General features: G+C 41.1%; 1 protein-coding gene across 1 annotated transcript; it reads right to left on the bottom strand.

Annotated features, from left to right (window-relative positions):
* Positions 1–1,219: 1,219 nt before the first annotated feature.
* On the bottom strand, positions 1,220–12,218 carry des.1.S (desmin, gene 1 S homeolog; the record flags this gene model as incomplete). Its single annotated transcript, NM_001086708.1, is given in 9 exon segments — positions 1,220–2,756; positions 5,551–5,633; positions 5,726–5,769; positions 6,194–6,414; positions 6,557–6,682; positions 6,790–6,951; positions 7,117–7,212; positions 7,325–7,385; positions 11,610–12,218. Coding segments are annotated over 9 exon segments (1,377 nt in total). The 3' UTR covers positions 1,220–2,714.
* Between the last annotated feature and the right edge of the window lie 10,390 nt (positions 12,219–22,608).

Below are 22,608 nucleotides of genomic sequence, written 5' to 3'. Positions count from 1 at the left end.
CAACCATGGAATTAGCATCTAGCTTATTTACAGGAAGGAATTTACTTCTGGGCATCTCCAAAACAAATACAGACCCACCCAACCCCACTCACATACACCATAGGGCAGCCTCTTCTGGAAATTGTTCTTTGCTGATTATTGGAAACCATTTGCCATGCAGTGATGTCATCCCCCAACAGACATATAACATCATCCTGCTGTTCATCTCCCCCTGGTGGTTGCAATGACATGGGAATGGGGAAAGTGCTGCATTGTGGGTAAAAAGTATATTTTACACTGAGTGCTCAAAATGACCCCCTAAATGTATTATAAATCATCTCTCCTCCTGCTAAGACTCCATGCCTTGCACCTCATCTTCTTAGACACTGCACTGCTTTGTGGGAACTGGGGTATTGGCTGGTGAGAGCTGACTAGCTAAAGCAATGCTTCTATGGTGTCCAGATAAAGGTTAGGGCCAGACGATTGTGTGACTGTATTCACTCCCCTGCTGCTTAAAATAATAGTTTCTTTCATTGTGCAGTTTTTGGGTGGATAAACTAATGATTTTGAGCTCATATTGACTGAAATGTTTATTCTTGAAACGTATCTTCTACAACTTAATGTACGGAGCTGTACAATTCATGCCCTAGTTTGCAGTGGGCAAGTCCATTATCAGGTAGGAAATTGGCTGGAGCAGTGGGATTTCTATACAGCAAACCCCTGTGGCCCGGCTCCAACCGCAGCTTCCCGGGTCAGCTTCCACTGACTAACACTAAGATTTATAGGGCATATTTACTTCCCAGTGTACATTAATAATCATTTTCACTGGTTTTTATGATACGTGCTTTCTCTTACCATTGCAGCATTCTATCAGTAATCAGCTCCCCTTCAACCAAAACTCCTATTACCAGAATGCCTTGCATGATCTGTACAAGGCATTGTGGGAATTGGAGTCTTGGCTTTAGGAGAGCTAATTTCAAATTAAGTAGGGAATAGGGGCAGAAACTGCTTTCAATAGGAATAACATTTTCTTTCATTAGACAAAATGTCATTTTCAGCTGACCTTTTTTTGTATATTAAACAGTGTTCATTGTTGTTCTTTCCATTACCGTAGTTACTGTTTTCTCCATAAAAAAGAAGCAGTGAGGCCAATGCATATCTTAACAGATTTATTAACGTAAACATTTTCTACTTATCCTTCCTTTCCATTACTCTGCGTATGTGTGTGTGTATAGAATTCACTATAGATTGTGAAATAAAAGTTAAAAAAAGCACCTAGAGTGAATCAGCATTAAACAAACAGTTTGTGGATTCAAGGAGAAACCTTTATTTTCGCAGGACTTCTAAAAATAGAAATCTGATCTGATAGAATATATTGTGCACTGCTGTATCTCCCACGTGGCTATGAATTTAATGGGATTGTGCTTGCAAGGTTATTGAACCATGGGCCTTTTTTCCTTCCCTCTTATCAGTTATAACATATCCAAAAATTCCTAATAAAAGACAAAATAAAGTTCTATGCATGTTCCCAAGCTGCAGATACATAACCAAACCCTTTGTCTCACATCAGATCCACCCGTGTGTGTTTTCTTTTCGTTAACATTATCCCTTTTATCTTGTTTATATGTAACGTGCTTTTCCACTTTTTTTTTTTTTTTGCCTTGAGCTGCTTTTCCTGAAATTATCAGCACTTAATATAACTTCCACAAGATTCCACATACCCTTAGTGAAGTGCATTCTGGGGAGGATCATAAAATCACTTGTGTGGGGCTATTGGGGGGCTTCCTAGGATTTCAGTGAAAGCATCTCCAGTAAATAGAAACTAGTGAAGAGGGGCTTGATAGACATTTGTGCCTATTCAGGCAACCTCTGTTACTTCAGCTCTTTATGAACACTTCCCATAAGCCTCTGATGACTTGAATTTACTTTTACCTGATCTGATATATTTAAAGGCTTTAGCAGAAAGAAGAGCAGCCTGTATCTTCCATGACAGTCTACAGCCTTGTAGATGATATTACTGGGAGTCGGGGCCATAAAAATATGGGAAGCAGACCCTTTTGCTGTAATGGTGAATGTAAAGGGCCCAGTGAAGTCCTAACCAATGTGCAATTTATTTTATCCTTTGGTATATCGAGCCCTATAACGAATTTGCTGTCAGGTCCAGTAACTTTTACTCATGTCAGAGCTGAGAGTTGCAGTCCAATAGTTTTGGTAGAGTCAGAGGTTGTCCAGCCATGATATATTTGTTAGGGGCTGGATAATTTGTGACACCCATCTAGGGACATTAAAAGACATGGATTCTATGGATGAGGTAGGGGATATATTAATATTAATTATCTGGGCAAGGTATGTTTTGCAGGGGAGATACAGTGCTATTGTACATTTAATGCTACAAGATACAATATTACATTTTTCATTAGAGCATATCTAAGAGAATGAATGGGAACTGAAAGACTTTGTGACTGTGATTTTATTTCTGGTTTCTCTGTATTACTGCTGAGACATTCCCAACATGGATGCCTCTTAGCAGGAGTGTTCATAATGCTGAGCAGCTCCAATATGAGCTCAGGTACTGGGGTCCTTGGAGATCAGGGACAAGTGATAGGTGCAGACGGTAATGTGGTGAAGGTACAGCATGAGTTGCCATTTGTCCAGCTGGGTTGTCCTCAGGCTGTGAATTGTGGGTAATCTTTTTTCCTGTTGCATGCCCACGGTCAAGGAGACATGATGGCAGTTTACAAAATCTCCTGGTGCTGCTGGGAAGCCTCACTCAAAACCTGTAAAGATAATTCATTTGATCAACAATGGCAGACCCACCAGTCAATTGCTGTTTAAAAGATGGTGTTTTCCTGTGATGAAGGTCAAATAGTATTTCACTGGCTGATAAAGTCATTTTGGGACCATGCAAAGTAATTGTCTAGCAATAACTAATTATTAAAGGAGAAGGAAAGCTATGGAGGCATTTTATTGTAAATAGATTAGCTGCAATAGTGCAAGCTAGAATGCTATATTTATTCTGTAGAATGTTTTACCATACCTTCTTTTTAAAAAGCTCTAGAAGCTCTCTGTTTGTTTAGGATAGCAGCTGCAGTATTATCTTGGTGTGACATCACTTCCTGCCTGAGTCACTCCCTGCTCACTTATAGCTCTGGGCTCAGATTACAGCAGAGAAGGGAGGGGGGAAGAGGAGCAAACTGAGCATGCTCACGCCCGGGGCAAGGAGGTTTAAGCTGAAGGCAGGAAGTCTGATATAGAAGCCCATGTGTACACAATAGAAGGAAATAAATGCAGTGCTGAGCAGCGTTACTTTAAGGGTTTACTGGTGTATTTAGGTGGACCTTTCTGATAAGGCTTACGTAGTTTTAACCTTTCCTTCTCCTTTAACAATGCTTCCTATAGTGGCACCATCCTTAAAATACAGCATATCAAAACAGCAAGGGGTTCCATTTGTGAGAAACCTCAGTCTTTCTTCCAGCACTCTTCTTCTGTAAAAAACTGCTTTGGCCAGGTAGCTTTCTTTTAGCCAGTGACACCATTTTGGCAGATCTACTAGGTTTCTGATTGGTTGCCCTTGACATCATGCAAACAGATAAGCCTAGGCTTTTAGCTTATAAAACATAGCCAGTCAACAGATCTAGCAAATAAAGTCATTAGTGGGTACTGGTATCTAGCACTGACAGAGAGAAGTTAGCAAGTGAAGTAACCAGGGGTTCCTTATAAGCCACCAAAGCAGTTTTGGCTTCCTTTAACTTAAGTCACTTCAACTTACAACAGTTTCATTAAAGATACTTTTGCCAAAATGCACTTCTATAGTTGTGCTCAATGCAACTTAGTCCTTCCTGTCTTCCATTCTGAATTGGGCCCCTCTGTGCCTATTGATGCAGGGAAACCCTGGAGCTACTGCCATCTCCGGACCAGGAGGAGCTCCAAGGTTCCCTCAGCAGCATGCATTAATCACTGCAGTTCAGTTATGCCAAAAGAATTGGGTGTACATGCATGCCAAACATCGGAAATGATGGTAGCAAATACTGGAAATAAAACTAGGGATGATTTGAAAATGTTAGGAGCAACTATGCCTGATTTGCAACAAAGTTCCCTTGTAGTTATGTCTATTTTGGAGCAGAGCGTTTATGGAAAGACAATGTTTGCATCTGCAATGATGCTGGAATTCTCAGTGGAAATCTTGCATTGTGGTTAAACCTGATGCTTGGGCTCAAAACTGCACTCTACTCACTGCACCTCAGTAAGTGCGCTCTTATAACATACATTGTTAACTGATGAGTAGTGCATTTTCATATTGGATTAACTTGTATTTACTATACTTAAATACAGTAAAAAAAAGTTGTGCAAAATAAGATTTCTTGTTCACCTTCCAAACACCTTTTCCAGTTGAGTTCTTTTCAGATTGTTCACCATAGACAAATGTTTTTTTCAATTGCTTTCCATTTTTTATTTTTTACTGTTTTCCCAAAATTCAAGTTTAATGTCCATGGCTGTAGTGTTTCAATCTGTCAGTTTAGTGATCCAGGAGCATTCTGAACTGTTACATTTAGTTGATACAATTAGTTGATACATTTCTCAGCAGCATCTGTGAAATATAAGCAACTATTGTATCAATTCTAACAGCTGCCTTTAATGAAACGCAGCTATTCTGCTTAGCAGGGACAAAGATAAGGAATGTATCAACTAAATATCATAAGTATCATCGGCGACGCCCTCCCCGCGAGCTGCTTTCGAAGGTGAAAAATGAAACTTTACACGTCAATATTAGAAAAACCATCAAATAGAAAATAGGAAGAAATTATAAAAAGTCTTTATTTTTGGTGTTCTATCTGCAACTAAAATAACAAAAAGTGTTTGAAGGTGAACAGCCTTACTGCAGAGACCGTTCTAAAACTGCACATGCCAAGTCCATCCAAATCTCACTGGCTCCGGGAAGCAGCTGCTCTTTACTTTTAGAAACATTTTCACAGCAGCTGCCTTGCTCTTTTCTCCCTCCCCCTGTGAATGGTGCGTGTATGTGTGATTTTGACCTGCGTGTCTATGAATATGTGTTTGGGAATCCGCTAAAGAAAGCTGCAGAGTTCAGCATGCGCTATAAAAAGCTGAATGAGAAAATATAACTGAGCTATGGATGAGTAACATGGCTGATGAACAGCCCAGCAAAGACTGAGAAGGGATAATGTAGCATAATCTTAGTTCTTGATGTTTGATTGTCTAGTTAGAGGTGCTTATTTACTTAGGTGGCACAAGCCAGCACATAGCCGTCCCTACTTTAAGCTTTGAGGGCAAGTTATTAAATAATACTCTCAGCCTGACACAGGTAATTGAAATTCTTCTCCAAAAAATCTTGTAAGAAACTGTAAAGAATTTTGCTCTTTTGAACAGTCAAATGGGAAGTAGAAGCTTGACCACTTGCTGGTGAGCAAGTGATCTCCAACATGTACAAGTAGAGCTTATTGGGTGAACATTTCTAAGAGATAGGTTATGGTCACATTTTTTCTGTTACATATAGTTATGTGCTTGGGTGTACAGTCTGCCATTATTGTGCACTTTCCGTCCCAGACTTACCTCACCATCCCTGGTCTCAATCGTCTTGATCATGACTGTTTTCTTTGTGTGAACTTCTGAAGCCCTCTGCTCTGGGCTGGTTTCTGCCAAAGAGAAGAAGAGACAGTCATTTCACCAGATGTCATCAGTTGATTTGTTTGCATTGATAAAGTGTGAGAGGGATTAATGGACTCACCTCTAAAACTGAGTGCAGAAAATGTTTGGATGGGAAGAGTGATCCTGTGAAAAAAACATACACATTTGACTTAAGAATCTAACTAAATGTCTAGCTTTCAAGATACTTGTAGATGATATTTTTTAATTCCTGCCTTGACCTGACTCTCCCCATCTCTCAAAACCTTTAAATGCTTAGCCTTGTTTAGAGAAGCCTACTTGCTGCACCCTGGATAATCAGAAGTCGACAAACCATAAAAAAAGAATCGTCAGCAGTTCTTTCCAACAACCCTGAGTATCCACTTGGATAGGAAACCTCTTTCAAACAAGGCCCTCTAATATAGTTGCATTCTGTATCTATGGTTTGTTACTGTAAAGTGCAAGCTATAGCAAGTAACAGTATCCATACAATGACATTCCTGAAAGCAGTATTCCTGCATTTGCAGGGGTCCCATCTCATCTACGTCTGGCCCCAGGTGTCCTCTCTTACCTGCTTTCCTCGCCCTCTAGCAGTTTACGGTATGTGGCAATTTCCATGTCAAGTGCCATCTTAACGTTCAGAAGATCCTGATACTCGCGGAGATGCCTTGCCATTTCATCTTTCATATTACGGATCTCTTCCTCTAAACGTCCAATGGTGTCCTGGTACCCAGCAGCTTCCCCAGAAAACTTTTCCTCTAGGTCCCTCATCTGGCGCATCAAGGAGTCATTCTGCAAGCAGAAAAACAAAGACACAGTGAGGCTCACAAATCCAGCTGTGTCATTTACAATGGAGGAGCAAGAGTCTTTTGTCTACTATATCCCTATCAAACATACTGAAAATTATAAGAAAAGAAGTAAAGCAACCACTTACTGTTCCCTTAAGTGCATCAATCTCGCAGGTGTAGGACTGGATTTGGTGGCGGTACTCCATCATCTCTTGCTTGGACTGGCGCATGGCATCATTGTTCTTCTTAGCTGCCTGGTTGAGGTCACTGACCTGCAGTAGAGAAAATAAATGTTATTAACGTGCAGTTACATCCATGGGTGGATGTTAATAAAGGCTCCGGTAGGCCACACTTGATTAGTGACAGAGAGCCATCTTACCTTGGACTTGTACCACTCCTCGGCTTCAGCAACATTCTTGGCGGCAATGTTCTCGTACTGAGCCCGGATATCTCTGAGTGCTGCTGTCAGGTCTGGTTTGGAAACATCTATCTCCACTTGCAGCTGTTGCTCTTGGAACTGTGCCTGCAGTTCCCGGATTTCCTGCAAAGACACAAGTGTTTCATTCTGACCACTCAGAACTGGTCATCAGGACACCCACTCCTAAATTAAACTCCCCCAGGGCTATCAAACATAAAGATTATTTGGTGTGCGTTTAACCTTTACAAATGAAGCTCCACTGGTGACATAGGTTCAACCGTGACATACCTCCTCATGAATCTTTTTCAGGAATGCAATTTCCTCCTGCAAAGACTCAATGCGTCTCTCCAGGTCTATGCGGGCCAGAGTAGCAGCATCAACATCCTGAGATGGGACATGGGACAAAAGTCAATGAACAGCAAAATCCTCAAAGAACATGAGGATCAGTACATATTGGCACTGCTCATAGGGAGAAAGATTGTAGGGAAGATCTTACCCCTCTGAAAGCAGCAAGATTGTTCTCAGCATCTTCCTTCAACTGGATCTCCTCCTGCAACCTGAGGAATGAAAGGGGAACAGATACATTTCCATAAAATGTTGATTTAGTCAAATTCAAAAACTGTATTGGATAAGACAACTCAGACGTCATATATATTAACCATATAAACCTAGTAACCTAATCATGAAAGGGGTTGTTCACCTTTGAGATTGATATTCTCAGGCAATTTGCAGTTTGTTTTCATTTTCTGTGTTTTTTGAGTTATTTAGCTTTTTATTCAACAGCTCCCCCGTTTGCAATTTTAACAATTTGGTTGCTAGCGTCCAAATTACCCTAGCAACCATGCATTGATTTGAAAAAGAGACAGGAATATTAATAAGAGAAGACCAAATAGAAAGATGATTAATAAAAAGTAGCAATAACAATACATGTGCAGCCATATAGAGAGTTTGTTTTTTAGATGGGTTAGTCAGAAGAGTAAGGCAAATAATTAGTTTGTGAGTTTGTTTGTCTCTCTGTGGTAGGTGCTCTTCAGCCTCTTCTTGTTGTTACACTGATCTGATACTGGCATTTACCCATTTCTATCTGACCCTGCTTGTGCTCTGCCTGCCCTGATCATCACTAAACCCGTAAAAGGGGCATGGGCCCTCCAGCAATCCTGGTAGGTCTGCTTATGGACAACTGATTGACATAGCTGCAAGCTGTGATAGCCTTATTGAATGGAACATCCCAGTTCGTGTTGCTTCTCTCGAATATGTAGCTACCAGCTTAATTTAACTAACTGACATGTAAGTGAGTCTCCTAAGGGCCACAGATATGATAAGCTCTGAGCTGTAGGGCAACACTGAGAGGTTGCCTCCCAGGCTGATACATTACTGTAGGGATTCATTTTAAGAGCTTTACCATGAATGCAGCGTTGGGGTGGGGGAGAAAGGGAAATGACAGGGAGACCTGGTGCTCTCCTATTATGGCAATAGTGCTATCTCCCTCTAGGAATGAAGATGAGCTCATCCCGAGAAGCATTCCCTGGCTCTCCATATAGGGATCAAAGACAGGAGGGGCTTTCACTTTCCAGGGTCTTCTGTTTTATAGCTTCCTATCTGGGAGGAACTGCTCAGTCACTGCTTGGCTGGGGCCCCACACAGAGGGATTGGGATGGGTCCCTTCTTTTAATGTCATCTGTCAGTTCTGTCTGAGGCTGAGCCGCCATTCCCAAGGCATTGGGACTGACTGTGATCAGTAACTTCCCAGAGACACAATCAGTCCTATTATTTTGTAACCCTTTGCCTTCAGAAGTCCCCAAATCCCTTATTCCTTATTAGCCCTTTCCCTACATGCATTACTATAATTACTGTCAGTCTCATCCTTTTTTAACCCCTTCGCTCCACCCTCTCTGTCTAAATCCTTTGCCTCTGGGTTTCCCAGAATCCCTGTCAGCAAATGATTAACCCCTTCTCTTGTCATACCTACTATCCCAGTCCTTATTAGTGCCTTATATTTCACACTCTCATACTCATGTTTCCCATTAACATTCCACAATAACAATAAGTAGTGTTCCTTATTAGCAGTTTTCTTCTCATTGATCCCTCTCCTCCTCACAATCCCAGACAGTCATGTTCCTCATTAACCTCTTCCTTCTCACAAAAAAGGCAGTCCTTTTTTTTAAACTCATACAGACATTATACCTCTCCACCTCAGACTTCTAGTCAGTATTGGTTTGTATTAACCCCCTTCATTCTCACCATCTTCCATCCCTTCATTCTCACAATCCTGGTCAGTCTGATTCCTAATTAACTTTTTCCCTTCTTACAATTACTGCCTGTATCTCATATTCCTTATTAACCCCCCTCCCTTTTCATACGGTCCTGGTCTGTCTGATTCATATTTAACTCCTCACTACTAATACATACCAATTCCCATTACAGTGTTTTATTCGCCATTAACCCCTTCCCCTCTAATACGCAATCCCAGTCTGTCATGCTCTCACTTCCCCTCACACTCACCCAGTGTTGCTCTGTATTATCCCTTATTCACATTCCCAGTCCATAATTCACTAATGACAGTGTGCCCTTGCCATATTCGCTCAGTCCCTTCACTCTCCCCTAAACACTGTCACTGTCTTGAGCACCTTTAATCACATAATTGCTGCCAGTATATATACTTATCCATACTGTGCAATACTGTCAATACTAGTAAAGTCCTGCAAAGTAACAGACTGTGCACTCTGATAAAAATAGTCTGCAGGAACGCACAGTTGTCTGACATTTAAGGAGCTACACTGATATGCATGGGAAACAGCTGTCTGATCTCTGTACCCTCTATAGAGGGTCTGTCATGCTGCATGGGGGGGGTGGTCTGTAAAAGGGATCTGTTTCATACTGTTCCATGGGGTTTGTGCTACACTTTGGAAGACCTGGATGCTTGCACACCTGTCACGAAATCAGAGCAATGCACGGATCATGGCCTAAAAGCCACTCAAGAGTATTGCTCACAGGATGAGATAAAGTCAGATTATGGTGGTCTGTGTACCCAGAGTGGCTGAAAGTCATAAGGGACTGTATACAGGGGACGGCTCTGAGAAACGACCTGAGCTAAAACTCACTCAATAAGAACAATATGCCTAAAATCTTTGCAAGCAGTAAAAACAAATGAGGGGTTGGTTCAGAAAAAAAGGGTACTTTTTTTATATTTTAATATTCTGCCTCCACAAAGAGGCAACACACAATCAGAATTTTGCTCTCATTGCTCTCTATTGGACACAGCGAGAGAGAGATTTTGAGGATTTCAGACCTTTTATAAAAGGTTGGATTTTAGTGGTTTTTGAGGTTTTTGAAACCACGACTAAACTCGATACAAATGATACGATTATAAAAAAAAGTGTAAATGAATTAAAATGAGGTGAACCATGTGGGAAAAAATATGAAAACCTCTTGATTTAAAGTGATCCAATAGGGTCAGCACAGCTTCCATTGACTTCTATAGCACCTCGACAACTTTTACTTGGCAAAGTTTTGCCTTAGAGGTTTTCTTGTTTTTTACAATTAATAAGTCTTGAATTTTTAGAGCTATATTTGAAATATAGGAATTCATGAAAAAAACTAAATTTGATTGTTAGGAAATAGACCCCAAAGTTTTATGAAACTACAGGGTGTGCTTAATGTTGCTGGGTTGCCTGCTCCCCTGTATTTGCACCTCCTGCTGTCAGTCACAAATCTTTGCATCTGACAGTGAATGGCAAGGAGGTGGGGCAGCTTGTGTTCCACCTCCACACCCACTCCCCTTAGTAGTATTCCATTCATTAAGGAGTACCCATAGATGCAAGTTATGGTACTCTTGTACTTACCATCTTCTAAATACAGCCTTTCCTTGCACTGGAGAGCACTATGCCATTTTTCAAAGGTGCAATTGGCACAAGGGTGCAATGCACGCTTTTACCAGTGAAAATTATGGTCAATTAGCTTGTATAGAATCTGTGCCTGGCTATAATTAAATAAACCCGTGAAACTTAATTTGAGTCTGGAACACGCAGGACTGTCTAACTATTGTATTGCATAGATGTGGCCCTTCAAGAGATTTTTATCACCATAAGTTTGGGTTTTATAGATTTCTTTGTATTATATTGTTATGGAATCCTTGGGCAAGCTGACTTACAGGACAACAGTTGGCATGATGGTAAAATGCAAAAGACTGAAAGAAAAAATGGTTTAGATCACTGTTTCAACAGTTCCCTAGATCAGCGTTACAAACTTCCACTCAAAAACCACTTCAGTGATTGTAGTTATGTGCAACATGCGACTGAATGATTAGCGACTCCCATGGAACTCCCCCACTGCATTTATAGAAAGCTCAAAGTCATACACAGAATCCCAATGCACTGCTGATTATTGACATTAATTAAACTGTGTCTCACATGCCTACAAGATAGTCCCTTATATGGAGAATTCAGGGAACTGGGAGGGGGGAGCAGAAAGTTTTCTCTCAAACAAGAGGATGAGATACATTTTGAGTAACAGAATAAAAAGAAGTGAAGGCCAGTATGATATGCTTGGTAGTTAATTCAACTCTATTTGGCATCTGGGCTCAAAACAAAAATGCAAAGTAATAGAACTTGGTGAGAGGTGAATTGGGATTGACTTGCAGATCAACGGTGGGTTTAACCTTCCCAGCCTTCAACACACTCAGTCTTCAACCCGCCCCCATCTGAACCCCTAAAGCAATTTCTTGTGTCTCCACTTGCTCCCTTTCCTTACATGTGTTTAACATTCTGTATCATTTGTCTTACCTCTGCTTAAGCTTTTGAAGGTCATCTACCAGGTTGTCCCTTTCTACCTCCACACGTGCCCTCTGATTGGTCACAAGGTCCACTTGACGGCGCAGCTCCCTCATCTCTTCCTCATACAGCTCGTTCACCCTGGTGGGCTCCTTTCCCTTTAGTCTGTTGACTTCTGCCACAAGAATCTGATTCTGCTGCTCAAGGTACCGGACCTTCTCAATATAGTTGGCAAACCTGTCGTTCAAATCCTGCAGCTCCACCTTTTCATTGGTTCGGGTTTGCAGGAACTCCTGGTTCATTGCATCTGCAAGACTGAAGTCCAAAACATCTGCTCCATAGCTGCTTCTTACTGGGGCGACCCTTGTTGCTCTAAAACTGGAGAGGCTTGGGGCCGCTGTAGATCTGGAAACTTGGTACACTCTGGAAGACACTGAACTAGAGGAAGCACCTTTAGACCCAAAGGAGGACCTAGTGCTGAATGATGGGGAACCCCCTCCAAAAGTGCGGCGGTAGGAGGAAGCCCTCTGGTTGCTTGAATAGGACTGGCTCATCGTTGCTGCTGGGAGCCTTGATGTTGGCTCAGGTGGGATGAAGTGGCAAGAAGTTTGTGGTAAAAATGACAGGACCAAGAGCCTTCGCCTCTGCTATTTATATGTCTGGTGACATATCCAATCACTCCCCCCCCTCTTTTTGGCCCACCTACAGTATTTGAATGACTTCCAGCCCTGCCTTATTCCTCACAACACAGTCTCAGTACAGATCCTAAGCAATTGTCTCAACAGCTGCTATGTGTCTGAGAGACAGGGGAGGAGGGGGTGGGAGGCGGAAGACTGAAAGAAAGTTTGACCAGAAAAGTAGTGTAGGGGTACAAACAATCGAAGTAGGAACTGGGGGTCAATCATTTTGTTGAATATAGTAGTATGTACTAAGCAGGATATAATAATTGCAATAGTAATGTACATTGTTTGGCAGATAATTCTATGTCTTTCTGAACACTGCTGTAATGCTAAGGAACTTCTTATACATCAAATACACATCAATTATTTGAAAGTTATGTTTAAATGTAATTGCTGTTGAAGCAGTATTTGTTTCTCCCTTTCTATTATTTACTTTACAGACTTCATTTGTCTTCCAGGTTTGCTAATCAGATGGGTCTTCTGTATTGTTTCATGAGTAAGAACCAGCGGAGCAGAGAACATAAAAGCATAAGCAGAGACAGACACTGTTTTCAATGGCAATTACATGTACACCTAACTTTATAAGCAGTGCAAATGCATAATCAATGTTCAGTGGATTGTTGCTTAAAATTCCATTCTCTCTCATTAGGCAAAAGATAGTGTTTGGGTGAGGTCCCCTTTAGGTAGAAAACCTAAACGAAAGACAAAATAGGTTTTTACTGTGGGTAATCTGAAGGTGCTTGGAGAGCTGATCTGACATTAAAATTGGCCCTGGCATTTTAGGTACATAGAAGCCCAGACTGCTACCTACAAGCTCTATAGACAGTGACTGTCTATGGCATCTTACAGCAGCCTCTCTGGCATTTGCATGGAGGACTAAAGTATATAAAGCCAGAGGGTTTTGTTGCCACAAAGTGTTACACCAGCCACTCAATGTCTTTTGTTGGGATGCACCATTTTTCTTTTTCTCTCGAGTATCTCTTGCAGAAGATTAGGCTGGGCTTCTTTTCTATGGTACATTCTGACTTCCAATACAACCATATTTTTGGTACTCCTGGTTGATTGCATTTACGTTTTCATTCATGCATTTCAGTGCACAGCAAGAAAAGTGTTGATTGGTTTCATTCTGCCGTCTAGGACTCCTCTCCCTGGAACCGGCACCAGGACTGACCACAAAAAATCTTCTTGGTCCGAATCTCTTTATCAACATGTGTTCAACGTCAGTGTCCACTCCTATTATGGGCACAGACCTACTGTACATGAGCTAATGTCATAAATGAAGTGGCATGGAATGCAAAACACAATTTGAAATACCCATCAACATATACATTAATAAGTTCCCCTCTTGGCAGCGAATAAGGAGAAATTCAGGCAGCCACTTTACTTTCACATCCCAGTCATATTAGAATAGGAGATGTACGGAAAACATCCTTGAAGTGGTCTAATGTATATGGTTCCACATAGTACCCATGTCACTGATCCTGTGGCAGACACAGATGATCAGCGCTGCCATCATGGTGGCGGGGGGGGGCGGGGACTGTTGCCAAATTGTGGCCCTAGGAGGGTCCAGCTAGTAGCACAAAGTTGCATGATTATGTTAAACATAGACACAAAAATGTAGAACTTATGGGAAGGCAGAGCAGTGTGGCAGGGGCAGGCAGGTGTGTAGGGTTTAAACTTAGGGCAAACTCCACTGACCCCCAGTTAACTGACTGACTTATTAGCACATGAATTAATGAATGGAACTATTTATATGAACTGCTTATTACAGACTTACATCAACTTTCTATACTGGTATCTATTTACCAAATGATATGAGTGTCTCCTACATGAACGTTTCAGAAGTGGAAAAGGAATTATTGGGCCCCACTGCAAGATCATTGCTCACCTAAAGTTTTGGAACAAGAAATTTTCCATAGAGGGGCCCATATAATTCCTGGGCCCCCAGCAGTTGCTATAGTTATACCACTGCTTTTGAGAAAAATGATGTGTGAGTTTGTATCATAGTAGCTGTGATTTAAAAAACCCACATCCATCAAATTTAACCTTTTGTCATAGCAAAACCTGCCTATCTGCTAGCTGATCTTTAGTGCCACATACAAGGGGTGCGTGGCCATAGATTTTGATATTAAGCTTTAGTGTTCATGGAGGGGAAGGGACAAATGTAAGATTTCTGATGGTGGCCCTGCACATGCTGAATTGTTGCAAGTAATATTAAGCCATCTTACTCTGGCTCGTATCACTGCAATACTGGGCTAAATGACTCAATGCACTTTTTCAATGTGGCCTTCCTACCATTTTGTCCAGTCATTAGGCAGAAAAAAATAGAATATCCCTGTAATATCCCTGCACCTGTATTTATAGACCCTGAATGAGTACAGGGTCCAAATATATCCACTTACTGGAAGCATTAGCCCCCACAGATGTCATTTGGAATTGTAAAACCTTATTCCTGTAAGCTGTCTTCTTGGACAGGCCCAATACACACACACACACACAAACACACACACACACACACATATATATATATCAATTTTTTCAAAGACCCGCACTCCACTTCTGTGTTTTATTAAATTGATTTTATTTTGTGCTTATAATACATCCTGAATGTATGATATGCACAAAATAAAATCAATTTAATTAAACATAAAAGTGGAGTGCAGGTCTTTCAACTAATTTATATATACTACTTTTGACCCTGCACCAGAATTTATCATATATATATATATATATATATATATATATATATATATATATATATATATATATATATATATATATATATATATATATATATATATAAAGAGAGGCATGGGGGATACAGTGTTGACCTTTATGGACAGTTGTCTTTACTCAAGCCTAACAATGCAGCTGTGTCAGTGGCATGTAAATAAAGGAGAATGATATGCTTATTTTATAGTAAAAGGGTTATTTAATTAGTGGGACAGAAGTCAGCTGCAGTGGGAGAGAACATGCCTGGAGGAGGGGGAGAGGAGACAGAGATAAACAAGTGGGATAAGGAGGTCTCACCAAGAAGAGGAGAGCAGTTGGCATTAAATGTCAGCTTTACCTTGCCATGATTTATTGGCACCAGGACAAAAAATAACCTGGACACATGGCATGTTTTATGGCTTCAGGCTACCCTGAGTATGTCTTTCAGTAGGGGTCAGAGATGTCATAACTGACACATATCAGACACAAGGAGAAAGGGAATAACCTTTTAAACAATTGGTTGTTAACCAGTGTTAGTGGGGAAAAGACGTTCCAGTTGATATACTGATATAGGTAAGCACTGATCACACCCTCATTGTCCCCCCTGCCATGTTGATATTAATTGATACAAATGGTTCTTCCATGCTGATTATGATGGTTTTTATTCATCCAGTAAAGTTTTTCTAACGGAGCCGGACTCACACACATGTATGCAGTTGGGGAACTTACCCGATTTATTTGACACACCAAAGTATCTGCATTTAGGGGGGTACAACCTTCCATTCATCATCCTGTCTAGCCCCATGGCAAATTTCAAAATGATCTTTTGAAAATGGATTTCAGTTCAGAACATTCAGTTCATTAACATTTTGAAAAAAAAACATGTTTTTAGAACAGGGTGAGCCATGCAAGAAAGTTTCAATTTATGGATTTACTCATAGACCTGTGATGTGTCACATGCCCACATTCTGTGATGGATGGGTGATGGCTATGTTGAGATGCAGGGTATTCCAGCAACTGCCATTGATTCACAGATTACAGGTCAGCTGATTAATGAGGCAGTGAAACACTACCCTACTTATTACTTGCTCTTTAAATTTGCTGCTAAGCCCTGTGAATGCTGGCAGGGCACCACAACCCTGTATGGGAATAAGGACACAACACATTGAATGGTTTTAGTGTAGTGAATCCTACTACTCCAGAATGAGGGACTGTGTGACACAAGAGAGAGGGGTGTCATTTATCGATCTTGACCTATCGATCTTTCGCCCACTCTACTAAGGTTAAGAGCTGAATCATTAGATATGCAGGTAAAAACAAAAATAATTATTTAGCGCGATCTGATGATGATTAGCGGTACAATGTTGATGTTTGGGCACCATCAAAATTTTCAGTCCTGCCCGATAGATGAGACAACAGATATCCAAGGCTTTATGGTAGAGGCACACAATGCTATTTGGGGGAGATTAGTTTCCCAGCGACAGATCGCCTCTTCTTCGGCTGACTAATCTCCCTGCAATACTAGAATCTAAGTCGCCGGTGGGATGGCACTTGAAACACTTCATTATCCGAAATCGCCTGTAATTGCCTCATGAGGAAACTTTGGGTGACTTTGGAAAACAAAGCACTCCGAGTGCCATCCCGCCTGCGATTTAGATTCTAGCTTGTGGAAAGACATTGCAGGGAGATTAGTCTCCCGAAGAAGAGGCGATTTGTTGCTGGGCCACTAATCTCCCCCAAAGGGCATTGTGTGTCTCTACCCTTACACCGATATTGGTTGCCTTGTCTTCCACCACCCACACACACAGATTATCGTATGAAGGAGCTTTTATACAATAATATTAGTTGCAATTTTTATGCCGGATTCGTTGCGGCACAATCATCTGGCGGGCCCTGAGATGGTGCGGGCCTAGGTGCAATTGCACCCATTGTACCACCAGTAGTTCTGCCCCTGATTTTAGGGTACTAACTGATCTGACTCTGGCCAATCTATACATACGGAGAAATGCTAATAAGGCTTTCCATACAGATCCATTTTAGGTACATTCTTCTTATGTTTTACATTTATGTGTCAGAAAAGAACAGATGTAATAAATATAAAACAGATCCAAGCTGGTATATACACTCCTGTAAATGCATTTCATGTCTGGGGGGGCCGTAGCCAGTGGGGAGGATAATATGGCTTTACATGGGCAGGAATTTACAGCTGGGAAGCTTTTATCTGAGTTATGGGGGAGAGGAAATAGATTTACAGGGATCAGAATATACATTGTCAGGGCAGTTAAATAATCTTCCAGAACCTTCTACCTTCTAATAATTCGTCCTGTAGGCTGCTGTATTCCTGGAGATCTCTACAACTCATCATATTTTTTTGTCTAGTTAATATTGGGCTAAAATTCAGAAGATTTGTCCCAGCTGTAGAATGTAGTTTTCCGAGACCTGACGCATCTGATGACACAAGCCAAATATCCAGAAGCTTTTTCTGAATTGACAGTTACATAACCTTTTTTCCAGCGATGCAATTGCTGTACCTAGGGTTGCCACCTTTTCTGTAAAAAAATACTGGCCTTCCTATATATTTATCTTTTTTCCCTATTAATAACATTGGGATCAACCATAGTTTTTACCGGCCAGATGGCAACCCTGTGAGTGTTAGCAAGCAAAAAGGCCCTTCCACCACCGTTTTAAGTTTTTTGTGACTTCGGAAAGCCCCAGTGGGTTCAGGCCCAGTGTGATTGCGCCCTAATGGATGGTTAAGCCATTAATTCCAATCAGAATGGGCCACAGGATAAAACTAATTTCATAAAGCCTAAACAGACAGTCTTGTCCACTGCAGTGCGGCTGACATATAAACATAAATCAACTGGATTTATGGGAACTGTATAATAAATCCATAACACACATAGTCTAAACACAGCCTATGTTGTTTTGGTTTGGATGATGACCAGGGGCGATCCTGGGGCTGCTGCCACCCACAATCAGACATCGGGGGCCTGGGGCCCACTGGGGCTGCTGTCCCAGGAACCCCCTCCAGCCTCCCTTGTTGAGCCGGAACGCCGCGTGTGTGCGTTTGTGTGCATGTGCACACAATGTTTTTGCTGCGACAGCCCGACAAAGGGATGTCACGACACAAAGAAGTTTCCAAACTTCGGATCTGGGTGCGGATCTGGGTTTTTTCCCGGTGTCCCGCTGGCCCAGTCCAACCCTGCTGCCATCTGAGGATGCAGCACTAATGCTGCCTTTTGAATGATGTGGGCTGAACAAATAAATGCCCTTTTAAGCAGTACTATGGGTTATACAGTGTGCTGTAGGTGATTTTATTCACCATTTATTTTCTGTGATGGTCAATAGGACAGTTTGAGTCTGGCCTAAGCCTCATTGTCTCTCAAGTTGGATCATACCCTGATAACTATGCCAATATAGATATTCCTCTATACTGAGCACAATTCAGCAGGAACAACCCCCTAAATTTGCTCATAGCCTGTAGAGAGAGAGAGATACCATAAAACTATGACAATATAAGTATGTTCCTGTACTCGGGGGCACTGCTGCCATGAGGTGAGTTGAGAAAGCAGCCCCCTAGTTACCAGTGACTTTATCGTCATCATAATCATTTTATTGTTTGATCCAACTTTTATTCCCTGATTTATTGCTTTATTCCAGTGCATTTTCTATGTGGTATCTCCATATACAGACATTAAGCTCATATGTCCCCCTCTACTTGCCCCCCTCCTGTGCTTGTACCATATTGGCAGAGATCCCAGAGAGTCATGATAGTGAGCCTGGCAACCTCAAACAAACAAATAGAAAGAGGCGCCGGGAATGTTCTATGCAAACCGCACATTAAAAGAACCAGTTCGGGTAGCAATACTTTCTATTAGTGGGTTCTCTTTAAATAGCTTCACAGCTAGATCATTGAATTGGTTGTTACTTAACTACAACTCCCAGCATACTCCAACATCAAGCTGCTACAGTGGGGGAGTTTAAAAGAACAGTAACGTCAAAAAAATGAAAGCTTATCAAATTAATTCAAATATAATATACTGTTGCTTGTACTGGTAAAAGTTGTGTGTTTGCTTCAGAAACAATGCATTTTGTATGAAAAAAACCCCGACCCGCACATCACTAGTTGGCACCCCTAATTTGGAGAACTGGGCAAGCAGTTTTGACCCAGACAACCCTTCTGAAAACTGTCATGTCCAGGTCAAAATTGGACATGTTGCAACTACAGATAACAGATAAGTTTAGTAAAATACCATTGTATTCTACAGATCTGATCGGTTATCTGCTATGTAATCTGTGTCTTTTCTCCTTTTTCCATCTTGAATGGCTGCCCCCGTGGCTACACAGCAGCTTGTTTATATAAACTATAGTAGTGTTTCTGAAGTAAATACAAAACTTTTACCAGTGTAGAACAACAACATATTATATTGCAATTATTTTAAAACACTTTCATTGTTTGATGTTATTGATACTTTAATAGTAGCAGCACCATAACATAGTTATGAGTTTGTTACATAAGGGGTTTGTAAACCTTATATGTAGCTATAATGTGCTTACTGGTGAAGACTGTGGGGCAAGGGCAACTGAACCCATGTCATTTAAAGAGTAGATTCTGCAATTTACCACTAGGTGGAGCTTGCAGTGCAAGCACAGTTATACATTCTTAGCAAATTAAACTACTACAAATAAGAGGGAATCTGTGAGGCACACAGTGGCTGGTGAATCAGTGCACTAGCTCCTACCTGCATGCTCTGTTGTGTGAGCTACTAAATCAGCCAGTGCATGCATGCATGGTGACCAGTAACCTCTGGTACATAGCAGTGTTTATTTGGGACCAGACCAATCTAAATGTGCTTACCATCCCTTAACCCCAAGCTGGAAACTGTTTTACTGCAAAGCCTGTTCTGGAATCCTAATATACTACCTGGATTCAGACCCTTCCCAGAACTATTCTATCTGCCCTTACTTTTTAATGGACCTCCCATCTGACTTTTGCTGCCTACGTTGACCCCTGGCCTGAACCCTTACCTGACGTACTGCAGTTATGGCAGTTTGGTATCCTAAGTAGGGTTGAACCTCTGTAGCTTCTTCTGCAGAAAGCCTGGGTCCCAAAAAGGCATTGGTGCCTGTTAAGCTCACCTGTCTCACAAGACTAGACAGACCGATGACTGAAGTCTTATCTGTGTCTGAATCTTGCTAAGACTCCATTCCCTTTCACTCCCCTCCAATGCTTCACATAACATATTGTCTCCATAGATCTCTAAAGACATCTAACCAGATTGGCATCCTGAGTGAATTTCAGTTTCCTTGTCCTTTAAGGCCTGCATCTGATCTGCAAACAGACCCAACCCTATGCAAGAAAAATACAGCTAGTTTTAAATACTTTATAGTTCATATACATCTGTGCAGCTGTTGCTTTTATGTTAAATAAAGAATATAAGTTACTGTGCTAAAATTAAATATAATATTAATATTTATAATATTAAATAACTGCTGTGTGGATGGGTCACCATGATCTTGAATGTAAACATCGCTTCTGAGTACTTTACAATGTTTGTTTTCCTATTTTTAAAGATAATGGCCGTTTTTACACTGTTGCTAGAATGAATTTGAAACAGCAGCGCCCCCTGCTGTTCTGTTTGCCTTGCCAGCCAGTAGTCTGAACGTTAGGTTACTAAGCAGGGAAGCATCTCCTGGCATGTATCTTCTTAGTTCAGGCACTTAATTGACACTGAGCTGACCATTAAAGATAGAACTAAGCAGAGCAGTGTCAGGAAATGATTCCCTGCGTAGTAATGTAATATTCTGACGACTGGCAGGCCAGACAGCTGAACAGCAGGTGATGCTTCTTAAAAACTAGGGGAATAATATAATAAATGTAAATTGGGAATTTATATCTAAGCCCATTAACTGAAAAGGGATTTCAATATGAGGTTAAAAATATTATTATTGTTATTATTTGAATTGTCGTATACTCCAGTCGCCTTTTATTTTGTTATTCAAAGCAATGCCTGATTTCTAGGGTAGGAGGGACCTTAGCAACATATATTATTCTATGCTGGATATCCATATAACAAACGCTTAGCTCAAAATACAAAAACAACAAACAAGACCAAAGGCAAGTTGTACTGGAATCTCATTGTCATACTGAAGTATTGAAAGTTTGAACACTCATTCTGGGCTTTCAATAGGCTAATTAGATACCAGTGTGACAAGCACATTCCTGTGATCTCTTGGGGGGGGGTTATTTTTAGGAGATTTAGCAGTTGCTCACAACAGTGTATGAAACAAGTGGCAATAGTCTGAATCAAAAGATAAAATTAGCAAAGCCTTGTTTTTCTTAGGCTGATGTCACACAGGGTAGAAGGGGGGCGCACATCAGATTCCCTCCTGCTCCATGTGAGACAGTCACAGTATTGTAATCCACCTGTCACTGAGCACATGGGGTAGATTTCACCCTGAATTCATTGTAAAATGCTTTTCAAGAGGAGAGGCAATTATTGGTTGTAAGCTACTACTGTACTTTATGGTAATTGGCCCTTGATGTTAAGGAGGGTCAAACGTTACCCCAGCTCTAGTGGAATTGTGGGTAATTGTTGAGGATACTGGGAATTATGTCCTAAAGCTGAACTGATTGACTCTGTTTACAAAAAGATATTATGGGCTGGGAGGCCCTCACATTGCTCTGTGCAGTACAGTAGCATTATTCCTCCTTATTTATATACACAGAAGTGGTTCATTACAACAAGGCAATATCAATATGCCAGCGTTGGCATTATTACAGTGCTAAAATAAACAGACTATTGGCAGAGAACTACTTTCCTGGTCACCCGCAGGCTGATTTCCAAGGGGTTCCATTCATTTTAAGTGTTCTATCTAATTATTCTGCTTTCTGTTTGGCAACATGCTCTGCAATTTTAATAAAGTCTTGCAGGCAGGGGAGTAACTATAGAAAAGGAAAGCACTGCAGTTGCTGAAGGGCCCAGGAGGTACAGTATATGATCCAGTGAGTCAATGACTGAGAAACAGTTTCAGTATGTATCTATAAAAATGTCTTTTTCCCAAAACATAAGGGTCACTAAAATTATCTTTGTCAACTCTTAAAACTCCTAAAAACTTACACTTTGCTTAAGAGTTGTGTAAAGGTCACACTGATTTTGTGTAACACAGTTGGAAACCCACTCTAGCATTTGGGCAATATCACACGAATGTCTGTAGCCCTCACCATTTGGCACAGAACATACCCGGATCACTATAGTTTGAGTGAGATAAGTACATCATTCATTTTTATTCATATTCACTCATAATCTAGCAATTCTGAGGGGGAAAATTATGAATTATGAATTTTCCTTCTAATGTTTCTGGCATTCTGAGAGCAGTGCCACCTTTACTGAAGCCAAGGAGAAGCAGACTTTGCAGAGTCCCATTTATTTATACTGAGCAGAGCTGTCCAATATATCACACTTCAGCTGCTACTGAGCAACAACTGATGGGCCTCACACTTGTTAACAATGATATAAAGTGTTCCAAATGGTCTATTCACCTACTGCCAACAGATGTGTACTTGGTCCAGGGGCGTTTTTTTGCCATCTCTGGTAACTTAGCAGCAGCATACT

The sequence above is a fragment of the Xenopus laevis genome, chromosome 9_10S (assembly GCF_017654675.1).
Source record: "Xenopus laevis strain J_2021 chromosome 9_10S, Xenopus_laevis_v10.1, whole genome shotgun sequence".
Classification (NCBI taxonomy): domain Eukaryota; kingdom Metazoa; phylum Chordata; class Amphibia; order Anura; family Pipidae; genus Xenopus; species Xenopus laevis.
Note: the sequence above shows the minus strand (reverse complement) of the source record. Positions and strands in the feature narration are given on the sequence as shown.